The sequence below is a fragment of the Pimephales promelas genome, chromosome 4, assembly GCF_988280905.1.
Source record: "Pimephales promelas chromosome 4, fPimPro1.hap1.1, whole genome shotgun sequence".
NCBI lineage: Eukaryota > Metazoa > Chordata > Actinopteri > Cypriniformes > Leuciscidae > Pimephales > Pimephales promelas.
In genome coordinates, this window is record NC_142772.1 from 38,947,129 (window position 1) to 38,963,416 (window position 16,288).

The following is a 16,288-nucleotide window of genomic DNA, read 5'->3' on the forward strand; positions in this document are numbered from 1 at the left end:
TTATGTCTAATGAAAGTCCCCATAAAACATGGAAACCTGTGTGTGTGTGTGTGCATGTGTGTATGTGTGCGTGCATATCTGAACATGTTAAGCAGGTGAATTGTTGAGTCTAGCCTTCAGCCCTCTTGACCTCATGAATATTACATCAGTGGACTGAGGGCATGCAGAAGATCAGATGAAATATTTACTACCACCTCCACCTCCTCTCTTGTTTTAGACTAGTGTTGTTCCAAATGATGAACCGCTGTATAAATTAGCAGGCATTTATGTGCACATTAACCCTCAAATTCAAGTAGCCTACATTCTGCAAATTATTAATACATAGGCCTACCTCAGATTGCCCATATGCAAAATATGTTGATTAGGATCGAATAGAAAATAATGCAATTGAATTTTGTTATATTTTGTTATTTTATTCATTACTTATCATACGGACCTTGCCAATTAAAGAACAGGATTCATAACCTCTGCACTGAATTTATATATATTAAAACACAACTGGCTGTGACTGTGACTGTGCTGCACAGAGGAACACTGTTTGTAGGAAACTGCACATACTACTTATCACCAGCCATTAGTTTGCTTGCACACTAACCACATATACAGCATTATAAACTAAAGGTAAACCATAATTATGTAAACACAATGGTTGAGTTGTGTAAGGTCTATCTGGAAGAATTGAGGTTCATCTGGAGGTTTAAAAAATATTGATTTGTAAAAATGAACTGATATAATCAAGCCATTGTGCTGGGTTCTGTAATATATTTAAACAGCAGCTGAATTAAAAACAATATGGGTTGTTTTTGAACCAATTTTAGAAATTGTTACTTACTTTTCATCAACTTAAACAACATAGGCTAAATCTGTTTGACCGTTTGTAGATTTGTAGATTCGGTGAAAAAAGTCTATTGATGTTGATCATATTCATTTTAGTCAAAATTTGAAATATTAAATAAGTATTTTAGTCCTTTTTTGTCATTGGCCCATACAAATCAATGGGAAGTCCACTGTCTTTGAAGATTGGTGGCGCAGTGCTGCCACCTTGAGGGGATAATGAAGATACTGCAACGACAATTTGGATAAGAGACGTACATTAGCTATTCACTGTGCGCGTAGGACAGACTGAATACGGTATGCTTTTAGTACGGATGATACGGTTTTTTTAATACGGCATTTTAAACCACTGAAATGCAGTGTTCATAATGTTTCTATGCGTTTTGAGATTTCTACCATCGAAGCAGAGACAGAAGACCGAAACATTAATGTGAGCTGAAGGTAACCCAGGCGACTGACTTCTGCATCAGTACCCGTATTTCCGTATTAACACTCTATCTCCTTCAATTACAGGGCAACTCGTGCTGAAATCTCCTAACCTGGCTCATAACACGGTAAATTTTAATTTTCTCAGTACCCAGCAATCAAATAAATAGGCAAGTGCTTGAATACGAGCGACGGGGGAGGAGCACATTCGTACTGGTGTGATGAGGACGGTCAGCTGATCACTGTCTGACATGGCTACAGTATGTAAATAGAATATAAATATATAGCTTTTTTGAGAGGCTTCAATTGTGCCATCCCAGAAATACTACACACTGTAGTTTAGGGCTTAATATGGGATGTTCATGAAACCGAATGACTTTGCTATAATGTTGGTTTTGATATTTAAGGTTGACTGAATTGGTCATGGAATGGAGGTTCCTGCAGTAAACCAGAGCTTTACCCATCCACCACCGCAGCCATGGGCCGGACAGAGCCACAGGACCCCAACCATGCCTCCAGCCAGCTGTCCACCTCCTCCATATCACTACCCAAACCTTAACCCAGATCCCCGGAGTGCAGCAGTGAGCGTGACCCCGATGGCCAATGCAACAGTTACCACAGGCCATCGGCCTCAGTCACTATACTGGGACCCCTCACAGCAAAGCCACCAGGGTAAGCATCATTTTTATAAATATTTATTTTTTAATATATATTTTTACATTTCAATAATGTTTGATCTTCTCTTGTCACAGATGTGTTTAAGCCTGTTCCTGAGATCACAAACATGACGACTCAAGGGATGCCTCAGAGAAGCTACTCAGACTCATTACCAGTGAGAGCATGACAATGTAGGGGAGATTGGGGGATACTGTACCACTTTATTTATTTATTTTTTTATAATTTATTCATAACTCGCTTAGTAATTCAATTATTATACTCATCATACTGGTCAAAAGTTTGGAAACATTACTATTTTTAATGTTTTTGAAAGAAGTCTCTTAAAAATAGGGGAAAAAAAAATATATATATGAAGAGTTCAGATGCAAAAGCCTCTAAACGCCATTTAAAAATTTCTTCTTTAATTATGATTTTTATCAAACTTGTATATTTAATTCAGTGATTTCACTTAAATGGCAATGATAATTACCTATTAATTGTTATTTAAGTGAAATTACTGAACTTAAATATACAAGTTTGATAAAAATCATCATTAAAGAAGAAAATTTCAAATGGCATTTAGAGGCTTTTGCATCTGAACTCTTCATATATTGTGAAATATTTGTACAATTTAAAATAATGGTTTCTATTTTAATATGCCTTAAAATATAATTTATTTCTGTGATGCAAAGATGAATTTCCATCGGCCATTACTCCAATCTTCAGTGTCACGTGATCTTTCAGAAAAATCTCCAATATCCTGATTTAATAGGCTACTCCGTTATTATCAAAGTTGGAAACAGTTGAGATGCTTAATATTTTTTTGGAACCTGTGATCATTTTTCAGGATGGATTTCAAATGAATTTTCACTTTTTTTTTAGAATAATATGCATTTAAACCAAAATTATCACTGCAATTTTACATTGTATTAAAAAAAAATCTTCTTAGTAAAATATGTTGGACGGTGTTTAAGTAGATGCTTTTAAGATATATTAACATATATTTTTACATACAGTAATTAAATATTTTAAAATATAAGTGGAAAAACTAATTAATGTTTCTGCCAGCGACAGTGTAAGCGTCTGTTTAAACTTTTGTCACAAATTTAGAGCTTAATAAAAATATATGAATTGAATTAATTTTTAAAAAGGCATCATAACATAAGAACTTTTCTGAAAAATTAAAAGAAATCACTTTAATTACTCAGTTTGAAAAAGAAAAGTTTCAATGTTTCAAAAGTTACAAATGGCTGAACAGTGTTAATAGTATAGCGTTGTATGTGGTTAAGGATATTTAGTATTACATTTGCACTGTTTTAATTTTCTCAGTCTCCTCTATTATAGAAGCATCTTTACTGAAATTCCCGAAGGATCACTTTCATTTCCTTTCTTTTGTCAGACGAGTCCAGTGTCAAATTCTAAGCCAGAGTCTCGGTACGGCCTGGATCCTCAGCTTCTACCCAGTGTGGTAAATGAACTGTCCCTCTTATTCTGTGATGCTTCCTCCATCAAGACAGCTCAGGTTTGATGACACCACTGTTGTTTTGTCTCTGTATGTATCCCATGTCTCCTAAATGTACAGGTTCAGGTGATTAAAGAGGACAAGATCCAGTGGGAAGGGAAAGTGTTTGTTTCAGAGCCCAAATCCTCAGTTCCTCCTCTCTCCTCTACACAATGCACCTTGGAGGACAGAGGTACTGTCACTCCTGCCAAATATATCCACATCTTTTGACTTCATTCCCAAATTCACATAAAAAATAAATGTGATGCACCTGGTTTCCTTTCTTATCACAACAGCTTTTGTTGTATCTTTGTTGAAATTATATTGACTTTAACTTGCTTTCAGACAATGATGGAGCCAGACACACAAAGGTAACAAAAATATTGACAGCTGTTGCTCCTATAAACAGGCATTATAATCTCAAACACAGATGCTGTTTTTCAATCTCATAAATACAGAAGCACATTAATGATGGAGTCTTTCTGACACTAGGACAAACACGCAATGTGCTTTCCATTTCCATCACAGCTCTACTGTTCTTTTTTTAATTAGTCTGAAGTTATAATGAGTGATTATTAAATCCTTAAATTAGCTGTTTAGTGTAATTATTATTATATTACTGAAGCACAATAATAATAATAATAATTATTATTATATACTACTATTATGACTACTAATACCAATGTTAATCATTTAAATTAAAAACATTTAGTGTTGTTTGTCTCTGTTCGACCAACACCAAAAAGCATCACTGTCCATTGATATTTTAAAAAAGTTTCAATCTTTTTTTCTTCATTTTTTTTTTTGTAGAATTAGAAAAAAGTATTCAAATTTATATGGGGAAAATTAAATGTTTTGAATTTGATTTTCAACCAGCTTTGTATTGTTACAGTGTCAGTAGTTTATGAACAATGTTCAATCTTTTTCCATGTTACCTGCACCGAGTTATCCATGTTTATTTCTGCAGCTGTCCTAACTTAAGCCCTGTCAGAGTCAATAGCCTCATTTTTGGGCGACCCGATTTAGCCCAGTGCATTATGGGGGTTTAATTGGAACACCACAGCCCATTTTCTCTAGTCATGAAGCACCAATTTAAAGAAAAAAAAGATTCACTTTTATATGTAATAAATGGCAAAATAGGCAGAAATTGTTATACTGTACATTTTTAAAACCTACTCATTAACAAAACCTTTGGTTGTTATAAGTGAAAACAAGATTTTATTCTTTTACAACACAATGTATACTCACCTTTTTTTTTTCTTTTTTTTTTTTTGCTTCACAGGTAATGCAACATCTCGTTTTATCCGCTGTACGTCCTACAGCTTCCCTGTGGAGGCTCAGTCAGCTCAGAAGTGTCACCTCCCGTTGGGTGCAATCGTGTGTCCGCTGGCCAGGCCTGAGAGAGGACAAGTATGTATGGGAAAAAAAACGAAACCAAAAACATTTATTTAGTGGTGTTCAAAATGAATAAGATATCCTAAAGAAAATGTCACTTCTATTTGTCTTATTTGCCAGAATGTTGAGTTTGGGTTGATTTGAGTCATGCTGCCACATTCACATGGTCCTCAGTGTTGCCCAGGTCACTTAAATAAGACTCTATTACATGTGTTTTGTGAATGTTTTCCACAGCGTGATGTGCCAGTGTGTGAGGCAGGAGATTGTGTTAAGGGCTGTGTGCACTGCGGGGCCTTCATGAGCCCTGCTATGAGCTGGCAGGACTGCGGACAAAGATTCTACTGTCCTTTCTGTGACAAACTCACCGAAGGTATGTCTTGTTTGACCTACAGTCATTATCAGTTTTCGGTTAAAGCTGTGCACAAATGTGCTCCAATCTTGGCTCAAACATGTGCTTTTCTCATAGTGTCATGGCGGTCCTATCAGCCCACTAATCAGGGCCGTCGCGTTGACTGGGAAAAAAAACCTGAGCTCAGTCTTGGCTCATATGAGATCCTGGAGAAACAGATGGTCAGCAATGGATTTGTTATTTCTTCTCTGTTACATTCTACTTTAATTGTAATTTATTGTATTGTAATATGTTACTGCTTTTGCTCTGTTACACATCATCATATTTGAATGTTGTCGTGATCTCACACAAAGGAAAGGATATTTTGCAACAGGAGTTCAAAAAGTCATAGTCAGGATTAATACAAACCACTTGTTCAAAGCATGATCATGTATTATCAGATATATACAGTCAATAATATTTTTTTGTTTTTAAAGAAATTATTACATTTATTCTGCAAATGTATTAAATTGACATTTATAGCATTACAAAATATTTCTATTTGAAACGAATCCTGTTCTTTTGAACTTTCTTTTGAACAATTCTCCTGATAAAAAGTATGGTTTCATCAAAAATATTAAGCAGCACAACTGTTACACAACCAAATCAGCGTATTAGAATGATTTCTGAAGGATCATGTGACGCTGAGACTGGAGTAATGATGCTGAGAATTCAGATTTGCCATCATAGGAATAAATTACATTTTAAAATATATTAATACAAAGGAGTTATTTTAAATTGTGATAGTATTTCACAATATCACTGTTTTATTTATTTAATGCTCATGCAGCCTGCATGAGCATTAAAAACTCTCATCAAAAAATATCTTACCGAACTTTTTGACTTTTAAACAGTAATGCACATACAAAGTTTTATCTGACATATCCACATAAATTTTTTCTTAGTTTATCATTTTCTTTTCTAAACAGGGTAAAGCTGCTGTGTTGCTGATGGCGATAGATATTTCTGCCAGTGCAATGAGAACGGGACAGCTAGACCACATTTGTCAGCAGATTAGTTCTCAATTGCAAGCTTTAAATGGGTAAGGGACATTAACATTTAAAATTTTCACCATCTAGTCCAGTAGTTTAAAATCTAGTCACTCTCTACATTTTAATTTACATCTAAACTCATTATGGAAGTAAAATGGCATGTGAATTTTGTCTCATTGTTTTAGGCCCGATGAAACTGACCAATCAGCTCTTCGAGTGGGGTTGATGACCTATGACAGCCGGATCCATCTGTATAACCTGAGCCCAGCTCTGTCCCGCCCCCACATGATGGTCATCACTGACTGTGAGGAGCTGGAACTTCCTGTGGTGGAGGGCCTTCTGGTGCCACTGAAAGACTGCATACACATAGCTGAGAGGTTTTCACATAGCAGTTGTTCTACTAATAAAATGAAATGTTAATACAAAAGTCAAACCTTGATACCTTCTTCTTGGACAGAGTTCTACAGGAAATTGTGCTTTTCAATCCTGAATCGGAAAACAGATCCAGTTCACAAGAGCTTCCTGTTTCTGCAGGACTGAAGATTCTTCAGGCAAGAGTCTTGACGTGATTCTTAAATACATGCTCATGCCCTTGCTGAAAAATTCAATGTTGGTGCAGCAGATGTTGTTTTATTAATCTCTCATCTCTCATTTCAATAGGCTGCTGGGTCCCCTGGCAAATTATTGATATTTCATTCCTCACCTTTTTCTGAAGGCACAAATCAGAAAAGCTCCTCTGGATTCTTCAGCTCTAGCAAAGTGAAGGTGAATTAAAGAACATGCAATTATTATTAAAATCCATCTCATTAGTTTTGAGGTTTATCAAATAGTGTTTTCTTTCTCTGCTTGTTCTTGGTTTTATATCAGTCCATTTTCCAAGGACCCGATTCGTCGACTTCATTGGCTAAAGAGTGTGTCAATCAAGGCTGCTGCGTGCACATGTTTGTGTTCTCCCATCAAGAAGTGGGCGGAGCTTGGCCGGGGCACATTCCCTTTCTCACAGGGGGTGGGCTCATCTCCTATGACAGTCTACAGGTAATAAATGCCATGTGCACTTTGTTGACATCCACTACACCCTTGTGACCGATTATGTCAGAAGAAGCTTCTCTGAAAACCTTAGAGCCCAATTACTCTAAAACTGCGGCACAGATTTGAACGTTCCAAACAACCCAATGGCTGCCTCGAGAATTAGCCTGGAATGTCATAATGGTTGGTACTTGTTAAAAGTCTCTGCTGCTACAAAGTTTTTTAGAGGCCAATAACCGGGAAGAAAGTGTGCCGCTAGGGTTTCTGGGCTCTATAGTTTACTGCTTCAAGAGGACAGTTAGTGCAGTTAGTGTACTTTTGTATTAAATGTAAAATGTCTGCCAAATGACAAGTAACCAGATAATACAGATTTAAGATTCACTGGAAATGTCTTGAATCATCAAGCTCTTTCCTATAGAAATCCTAGTTATCTTTCATTATAGTATTTTTAATACTGTATATAGTGTATAGTACACAGTATTATACTCTTGTTTATTATAATTCCTATTTGTAATGTGATATTTTTACATTGTTATATATTCTCTTATCTCTTTGTTTTCTCTTATTTCTTTTTTCTCATAAACAAATCAAGTATTCATGTTTAGGTTTTCTAAAACATTTACAGTATGTGCTTTTGACTTTCACATTTAAATGTGAAAGTGAATCCTTAAAATCATAATTATATGTATGTATGGAATAAATGAGTCAATACCAAAGCTGGATTTATTAAAATACAGTAAAAGTATTAATTTCTTGATAAAATGAATAACCTTATAAATGGTTGTGTAAGTGTACCTCAATTTCTGTAACTTTCTAGTGTCTCTTACAACCTGCCAGTGACTAAAAGTGTGTGGCATCACTGTGTTAGCAACTAGTCATTCAGCTTGGTTCTGTACACTATGCAGACTGTACACTGTATTTACAGTTATCACCACCTGGATTTTTCTTGGTCAGAATGCAGTTGGCACTCCTGTAAATAACTAAACTGTGTGAAGAGAACACGATTAATCAATCGGAAGAGTAGTGACAACCATATTTAATGCAGTGTGAACATGCCCAAACGGTGTCATTTCATAAATCTTTCCGTGTACTTTTCTTTTGCAGTCAGAGATGGAACAGGAACGCTTCCGAACTGATCTGAGCAGATGTGTGAACATGCAGATGGCCTTCAAAGTTCAACTCAGAGTTTTTGTCAGTAAAGGTAACCAAAGGGGCCAAGACAGAGAGGAACTGTGTGAACAACTAAATGTAATTTAGACTGTAGTTTTGTACAGGATCCAATCATTTCAATACTCGATAGTCACAATTGCATGAATTTCAGATGTAATTCATAAATAGCTGGTGGGTCTCTTAACATCTCAATCGCCATTTCTCTGCAGAGATGCGCATATCTGGTTGCTATGGCTCCATCATCGCCGGTCCCGACTCCTGCTGTGTTTCCATAGCAGCGTTTGATTGCCGCTCAGCTCTGGCATTTGAGTTCACTCACAACAAATCTTTGGATGAAACAAGGGGTGTAGCTATACAGGTTGGATTGATGGAATGTCATTGGATAGATCATATGGTGTTTTCACACTTGGCCATTTTTAGTCTGAGTGCAGTTCGAGTGAATTTTGGCCCATATGTGAACACTCCAAACAATCTCAGACCCCTTAAAACCCCTTGGTCTCAATACAGTTCGCTTTCAGATAACGGTACGGTTGGCTAAAAAGTCCATTGTGAACACATATCAGTCCGGGCTCACTTGATTTTTCCATTTGCAAATTCCAGTGTAGTTTCTAGTTTGATCATCAGTACAAATTCACTGTTCATTCACTGCTGTGTCTCTGTACAAATTCACTGTTCAGTATTATTTTAAAATTATTAATTCACAATGTACACTTCGACAGCTTCTAAACAGTTTAAGAGACCCCTGAAAAGGACCAAGTATGAAAACACCCTTAATATAATATACTTACTGTATCTGAGAGTTGTGGATATGATAAATAATTTGGTGTGTTGTTCAACTGTTATATTTATTGTTATTCATTTGTTTGATTCCCTTTTCAGTTTGTGCTGTCATACATTAGTTCCTCTGGAGAGAACAGGACTCGGATACACACCGTAATTCTGTCCGCTTCCCATCAACTGCTGGATACCTTTAGAAGCACCCAAGCTGAGACGCTCCTCACATTCTACTGCAAGAAAAGTATAAAAACAGTGTTTGCTGTGACTAATCTGCCTTCAAAATTCCCCTGTAGTCAATCATTTTATCCCTTAAAACTCATCTTTGATCACCAAAATTATATATTTAAATGTTTTTTCCTGTGAAAAAAAGGATTCATGCCTTAAAATAGCTTGAGTGTAACTCTACACCCTTGCTTCATTTAATATATGCAGGTCAATGAATATGCAAATTAGTCCCACCTCCACTCACTCACACTAGTTTAGAGATCCACTCGGTCAACTTCAGTCAAGTTACTGTAGTAAATTCTGCGCAATGGTATCCCTCTTTACAAGGTTGGACACATAACAGTTAATAATATCATTAGCCTTTTGCTTGACTGTTATATGACAGCTAATAATGTGTTGCTAATGTTTCACAAACCATGTCAGACAGTATCCTTAGAAACGCTTTGAATGACAGTGAGAAAGGCATATATCATCATAACACCATAATATACATAATTTCCCAGCTACATTGCTTGAAGTACCCAATTTCCATTTCATCAGAATAATAAACCGGGATAATCTGGATTCTCTTGAGACTCCACTGCTTTGAGACTCCAGAATTTTTTACAAGGTAGTTTGTGACATAAGACACCAGGGATTTCAAACCTTGTTTAATGGAGAAAATACTCAGCAATAGTGCTGACTTATGAATTTATTGGGGTCAAAATTATTTGTTTTTTAAAGAAATAATACTTTTATTCAGTAAGGATGCATTAAATTGAAAGACTGACAAAAAGGCATAAAAATAAGATAAAAAAAAATCAAACTTTGTTCATCAAAAAATAAATAAAATAAATAAATATCACAGTTTCAACGAAAATGTTAAGCAGCACATCTGTTTTCAACATTGATAATAATAAGAAATGTTTCTTGAGCAGCAAATCGGCATAATATAGTGATTTCTGAAGGATCATGTGACACTGAAGACTGAAGTAATGATGCTGAAAATTCAGCTTTGACTTCACAGGAATAAATTACATTTTAAAATATATTAAAGGGTAACTAAACCCCTGGTCAGAGCCTGACTCCACCCACTAGCAATATTTGAAAAATGCTGAAAAAATCAGTAGCACCTCAATGCAGAACATGAGATCCACGGGGAGGAGTCGGATCACGATCCAAGGGGTGGAGATGGTTAGGATTAGGGTTGGGTTTAGGGATTAGGGGTGGGTTTAGGGATCAGGGGGCGGAGTTGGTTAGGTTTAGGTGTATGGAAGGTGGGAGGAGTTGGATCTGGATCCGACTCCTCCCCATGGATTTCATGTTCCGCAGTGAGGACCATCTCGAAAAAATGGGCAGACCCCAGCGGGGCTAGGGGGCGTGCACCTGAGACCCGCCGTGAGTGACAGCTGCTGTCAGACTCTAAAATAGAGCGAGACTAGTCTGGAGTGACTCAATAGCTGCCTTTGCAACAGAGCGGCCATTTGAAGCCGAGGACTTTTCTCCCTCAGCTTCACCTTCACCTGAAGTGGATGAGGGTGAATTGTATGTATACACAGGGCCAAATCCATTCGAGCTGCTGGCTCAAACTGCGGTCTTAACTCCCGCATCGCGACCGGCATCTGATGAGTTATGTCGTCGGGTTGATCTCAATAAGCGCACGCTATTGATATTATGCCGCTATATGAAAAAATCCAGCAAAATGCACCGGCTCGTTTGTCGACCCTAGAGGATTAACTTTATCCTAACCATAAATTGTGATTAAAATATCCATGATCACTCACATCAAGACGCCGCTGCGGTGGAGGAGTCCATGCAGGACGAGCAGTGTTTGGCACTGCGTGTGCAGCTGTGTGGAGAAGCCCATGTCCACCTCTATTCCGTTACTATCCTGATCACTGTACTAAACACTGATAAATCTATGCTAACTTGAAGCTATCCTAACTGTACTATGCTACTAGCTACACAAAATAATCTAAATTATCTATATAATGCTATGCTAAATAGATGCAACAATACTCTATCCTGGTCGTTTTCAAAAATAATCTAAATAACTATATAAATGCTATGCTAACTAGATGCTATTATATGCTATAGTATCCTGATCGTTTTCAATATTCATAAATCCAACTCCTGACTCGCTACAGTAGTTTTGACGGAACCAGATGCTTTTATACCAGGGGCTGCCAAGGGCGTGGTGAGCTCGCACCAAGGGTGTGACAGAGTGCGTCTGAGAGTTCGCTACGTCAGCAAGTACCCCTACTGCAGGAGCTTTCCGTTTAACCTGAAGAGGGCAGCACTCAGACGTTTTTACACCATATATTTGAAAATCAAAACACTTTATACTCAATTGTCAAAAAATGTACTCGAATCAATGAACAGCATTTATGAAGCTCCATTCTTACAGATCATTAACTAAAAAAAGTTGTTTTGGTGTTTAGTTACCCTTTAAAATGTAATACTGGTAGTTTTTTAAATTCTTAAAATATTTCACAATATTATAGTTTTTACTGTATTTTTTTTTTTACTTTATTTTTTTACTAACTCCAAAATTTTGAACAGTAGTGTATGAAATGATTCATAATACATGAATATCGTATAGAAATTCACTTTATAGATAAATTAGCCATGTGTAATCAATTTTTATTTTCACAAAGCCCAGTCTTCTTGATTCTAATTGAATTTGGTTAACTTTATTTTGTCAATGTGTGTGTGAGTCAGTGTATTCGTTAGCACTGGAGATTCCACTGCAGACCCTGCGGGAGGAGTTACAGACGGAGGTTACTGAGATGCTGGCTTGCTTTAGGAAACACAGCTGCACATCCTCTGTGTCCCCAGGACAGGTTAGTTATTCACATATTTCACATATTATCTGTTTCATAAGTTACTGGACCAACACATCTCTAGAGATCTATCATACACTTTCAGATTGAGCAATATTTTTTTTGTCAAATATTAAACCATGATATGTGATACCAATAAAAAAAAACAAGCTCCTGCTGTTTTCATTCCAATTTTTGGGATGTTTGCTTAAACGAATGGTCACCTTTTTTGTCACATTGTCTTTTTTGTGTAGTTACAGCTTAATCAGATATTTTAGACCCATGAAGTCTTCTTCTTTTTTTGTGTGTGTGTTTAGGAGATGACAGACAGTCTTCTATACTGTTATATTCTTACTCAATTAACTTTACCATTCATTAAGCCTTATTACTGGTGAAGGCACAGACACTATTACTGAGAAGCCATTCTAAGTGAATCCTATTTCATTTGGATAATGGAGTCTTGAATGTCATTCTCATCTCTCTGTGTGTCTTTTTTTTTCTGTCAGCTGGTGATTCCTCAGTTTCTGAAAGCCGTACCTGCCTACATTAACAGTCTGCGTAAGAGTGAAGTGCTGCTGCCTGGGCTGCGTAGCTCTGTACATCAGCGTCTACAACTGCGTAGCCTCATTGTCTCCATGGACACGCGGAGCACTGCTTCTCAGTTCTACCCACTTATTCTGCCTTTGGTGAGAGACAGACATCTAGAACATTCTGTTCATCCAAATTAGTCAGGGAAATGAGACCGTTTCCTTGTCTGTAAGAATTTGTAATTCTCAGTTGGATCGTTATGCACATGGCGGGATTAAGAGATGTCACACTCTTCACGGCACTAGCAATAAATCAATAAATCTACTGTACTCTCTCCCTCTTTCTCTATTTATAGCATTTCTTGCTTATTGTGTCAAGATTTCTGGCACCAAAGACAGTTTGAATTGGTTATGCACAATATATTAGTACCTTTTTAATGTTAACTGATATAGATTTCTTGCAATTTATCAGTATAACTTATCAATAAACTGTATGATCGCTATTGGATTTATAGCCAATATTGTATATTTAATTGTACATTTGTAGTTTTAAATTACCTTTGCTGTCATCTAATGCTCAACTTAAAGGTGCAGTAAGTCATTTCTGAGAAACGCTTTTGAAAGTAGATCACCACAACACTGTCCAATTATGATGGTGGAGGCGAGAAAGCAAGAAAGAGACTGTAGAAAGGGAGATGGCTGAGAGACATTACAAAAGAGAAAAGAACGGTACACGCTCAAACGGCTAATTTTGCCCACAACCCATTGGGCATTGGACGAAAATTCGAGTAGGACTACAAAGTGTTTAAAAACTGCAAACACGGCTGATATTCAAGTCCGTAGAGTGTAGAGAGGTTTAGATAAAGGGGTTTGTGTGATTAATATTCAGTATCTAACAAGAGTAAAACTATACCTATAAGAGCACTTTTTGTAGAACAATTCTATAATAAATGTTCTTGTTGGGCTAAAATGGGAACTTTGTGCCATGAAAGTTTGTCTGCATATATTACCTGTCAAAAGTTTTGCTAAGGTCTACTGAAGTATATCAAACTTTAAAAAGCAAGGAAAAGCCATGTCACATTTATATCCAAAACAAACTTCCACCTTAAATATAAATGCTTTCACTTCCGAAGTATGATGACGCCAAAGTCTCTGTGTTTTCTCTTCTCACCCCTGCAGTCTGTCTCTGCTGATAATGCCAACATGCCATCATTAGGGGAAGCCGTGCGCTGCACTGTGTCTAGTCTGGATCCAGGGGGTCTGTATCTGATCTACTGCCCACTGGCACTGCTCCTTTGGGTGGGCAGCTGTGTGCCTCCTCATACTCTTCTACAGCTTTTCAACACCAGCTCCTTCTCCTACCTCACATCTGGAGAGGTGAGAAAAGGACACGTTGAGTTGGCATTTACATTTTCATTTATTTTTTTAGCACTTTTTTCAAAGTGACTGATGGATCAAAATTAACCAATTCGTCTGGGGGAGAATCTGAATGAAAGAAGTCTTTCTTGCTCATCAAGTCTATTATTGGCACCAAATTTTTATTGTATTTTAATATATTTTAAAATGATATTTATTCCTGTGATGGCAAAGCTGAATTTTCAGCATTATGACTCCAGTCGTCAGTGTCACATGATCCATGATTTTTTCAGAATTCTTTTATGAATAGAAAGTTCAAAAGAACAGCATTTATTTGAAATATAAATATTTTGAAGCATTATAGTAAATGTATTTATTTTGACTTTTGATAAATTAAATGCATCCTTGATGAATAAAAGTATTAGTAAAACATTTTTTACAATTTATATGGTCCTAAACTTTTACACAGTTGTGTGTAATGTTGGTTTTAAGTGAAAATCAGTTCAGTTCACTTTGAGTGACAGATTTTTATAAGTCAAAATATAATATATAAATATATTATATATACAAAATATATCTATATATATATGCTATCTGACCCTGTCTTGACTAGGTCTCACTTGTAAAAGAGGTTTTAACCTCAATGTGACTTTCCTAGTTAAATAAAGGTAAAAAAAAAAAAAAAATGCAAAAAATATATGCAAAAATATATAATCTCGATTCAGTTGCTATTAGAAAAAAAATTAACGCTTTCAACCAATATGAGCCAACAATGACCAGCTGGATTTTTTATTAAATAACATTTACAAAGATTAATAAACACTGTAAGAAATGTATTGCTCATTGTTATCATTAGTAACTAATGTTAACTTATGAACCTTATAGACCTTATTCAGAGCAGCGCCATGACAGGTATGAAAGTGAGGCTGTGAGGGATAGACTTACCGTGTTTCCAATGGCATCCGCTGTAAAAAGCTGAATAAAGCTGCAAGATTACTTACAATTTTCCACAGCTTACATTGTCGGGAGTTTTTTGTCAACTGACATTTCTTGGAAAGACATTTTTCCAGTGTTTCATGAGCAGAACAATCCGAAAACACATCAAATAACAGTACAGCCCATTGAAGAGATGTATGACTATCCCTCACAGCCTCGCTTTCATTCTCATTAAAAATCAAAGATGGCGCTGCCGTGAATAAGGCGTATTGTAAAGTAAAGTTTGTTTTGTAGTAATTTAACAAGAATTAGTGAAAAGTTTAAAGTGGTTTTAGGTGTAGTACAGCATGTCTCGCCTTAGGACACACTTGTGATTTTGAGTGCTTTGACTTCACTTTAGTGTTGTACATGTGTGTGTGTCGTATGTTCTCTGTAGATCAATCTTCCAGTGCTTGAGAACTCCCTCTCCATCAGCACCAGAGCTCTCGTATGCGCTCTGCAGTCTTCGGAAGCTGTTACTCTCCAGGTGAATGACTCACACCACTCATTTGCAGAATGTTTCTTTCAGAAACTGACAGGATGTTGACACAGAATTAATTTATTGCGACTAAAAAATCGGCACAGCTAAAACCAGTTTTCCTTACACTTTCAATTGTGGCTTTGAAATATGTTTAATTGTGTTCATAGTTCATTTATATAGTTATATATATATTATATACTGTAGTTTGATTTATATAAAGTGTGTTTCTTTCTGTTCAGCTGAAATTGGTCCGCGAGGGCTGTGAGGAGGAGTCTCTGCAGCGCCTCCTGGTGGAAGACAAGAGTCCTAACGGTGGAGCTTCATACGCCGATTTCCTTTTTCATCTTCATGTCAATGCATTGCGTCTTATTGTTTGAGAGTCTCTTGTTATGGCCAAGGCTGTCTTGGAATATTTGTAATGCATTTTGTGATAGTTCAGCTCCACTGCTACCTTTTACCTAGCCATTGCTGCCATTCTTAAATCAACGAGAAACATGAATTCTGTCTTCAAACATTTACCTCTGAAATACCTACATTTTTTGAGTGTAGTAAATTCACATTCATTATGACCAAGAGAAACGGCGAATACTAAGACTAGTCCTTTCATTTTCAAGGGCTCAGAATGACTGAATACTGTTTGAACTCCTATCAAAGACTCAGTGATTAATTATTCTGTATTTCAAGTGTGGTTTATTATTTATATTTATTATTGCTCTTGAGTCATGAATTTTGCACTCTGAATTAAATTCATGAATTT

At 36.5% G+C, this 16,288-nt stretch overlaps 1 protein-coding gene across 5 annotated transcripts; it reads left to right on the forward strand.

The window, feature by feature from the left end:
• The first annotated feature begins 661 nt into the window (after positions 1-661).
• LOC120470447 (protein transport protein Sec24C) lies at positions 662-16,288 on the forward strand. 5 transcript variants are annotated; one of them, XM_089130484.1, is made up of 23 exons: positions 662-1,131; positions 1,223-1,275; positions 1,348-1,388; positions 1,668-1,932; positions 2,013-2,092; positions 3,317-3,385; positions 3,500-3,611; positions 4,701-4,828; positions 5,048-5,183; positions 5,280-5,383; positions 6,131-6,243; positions 6,379-6,570; positions 6,651-6,744; positions 6,854-6,958; positions 7,061-7,228; positions 8,324-8,420; positions 8,599-8,747; positions 9,269-9,407; positions 12,092-12,213; positions 12,699-12,878; positions 13,899-14,096; positions 15,448-15,537; positions 15,771-16,288. In XM_089130484.1, the coding sequence occupies exons 4-23, from the start codon at positions 1,689-1,691 to the stop codon at positions 15,906-15,908; spliced, it is 2,658 nt and encodes an 885-aa protein (XP_088986610.1). In that variant the 5' UTR covers positions 662-1,131; positions 1,223-1,275; positions 1,348-1,388; positions 1,668-1,688; the 3' UTR covers positions 15,909-16,288. The 5 variants fall into 5 exon arrangements, with proteins under 5 accessions (XP_088986610.1, XP_088986611.1, XP_039515965.2 ...); XM_089130485.1 differs by having other exon boundaries at positions 1,223-1,264; positions 1,348-1,520; XM_039660031.2 differs by having other exon boundaries at positions 662-1,275; positions 1,348-1,520.

Coding starts and splice junctions, on each gene's coding strand:
- LOC120470447 (XM_039660031.2), top strand. CDS start 1,689: ATGGAGGTTCCTGCAGTAAACCAGAGCTTTACCCATCCACCACCGCAG. Junction 5,184..5,279: donor CTGTGACAAACTCACCGAAG/GTATGTCTTGTT, acceptor CTTTTCTCATAG/TGTCATGGCGGTCCTATCAG. Junction 6,959..7,060: donor TCAGCTCTAGCAAAGTGAAG/GTGAATTAAAGA, acceptor GTTTTATATCAG/TCCATTTTCCAAGGACCCGA.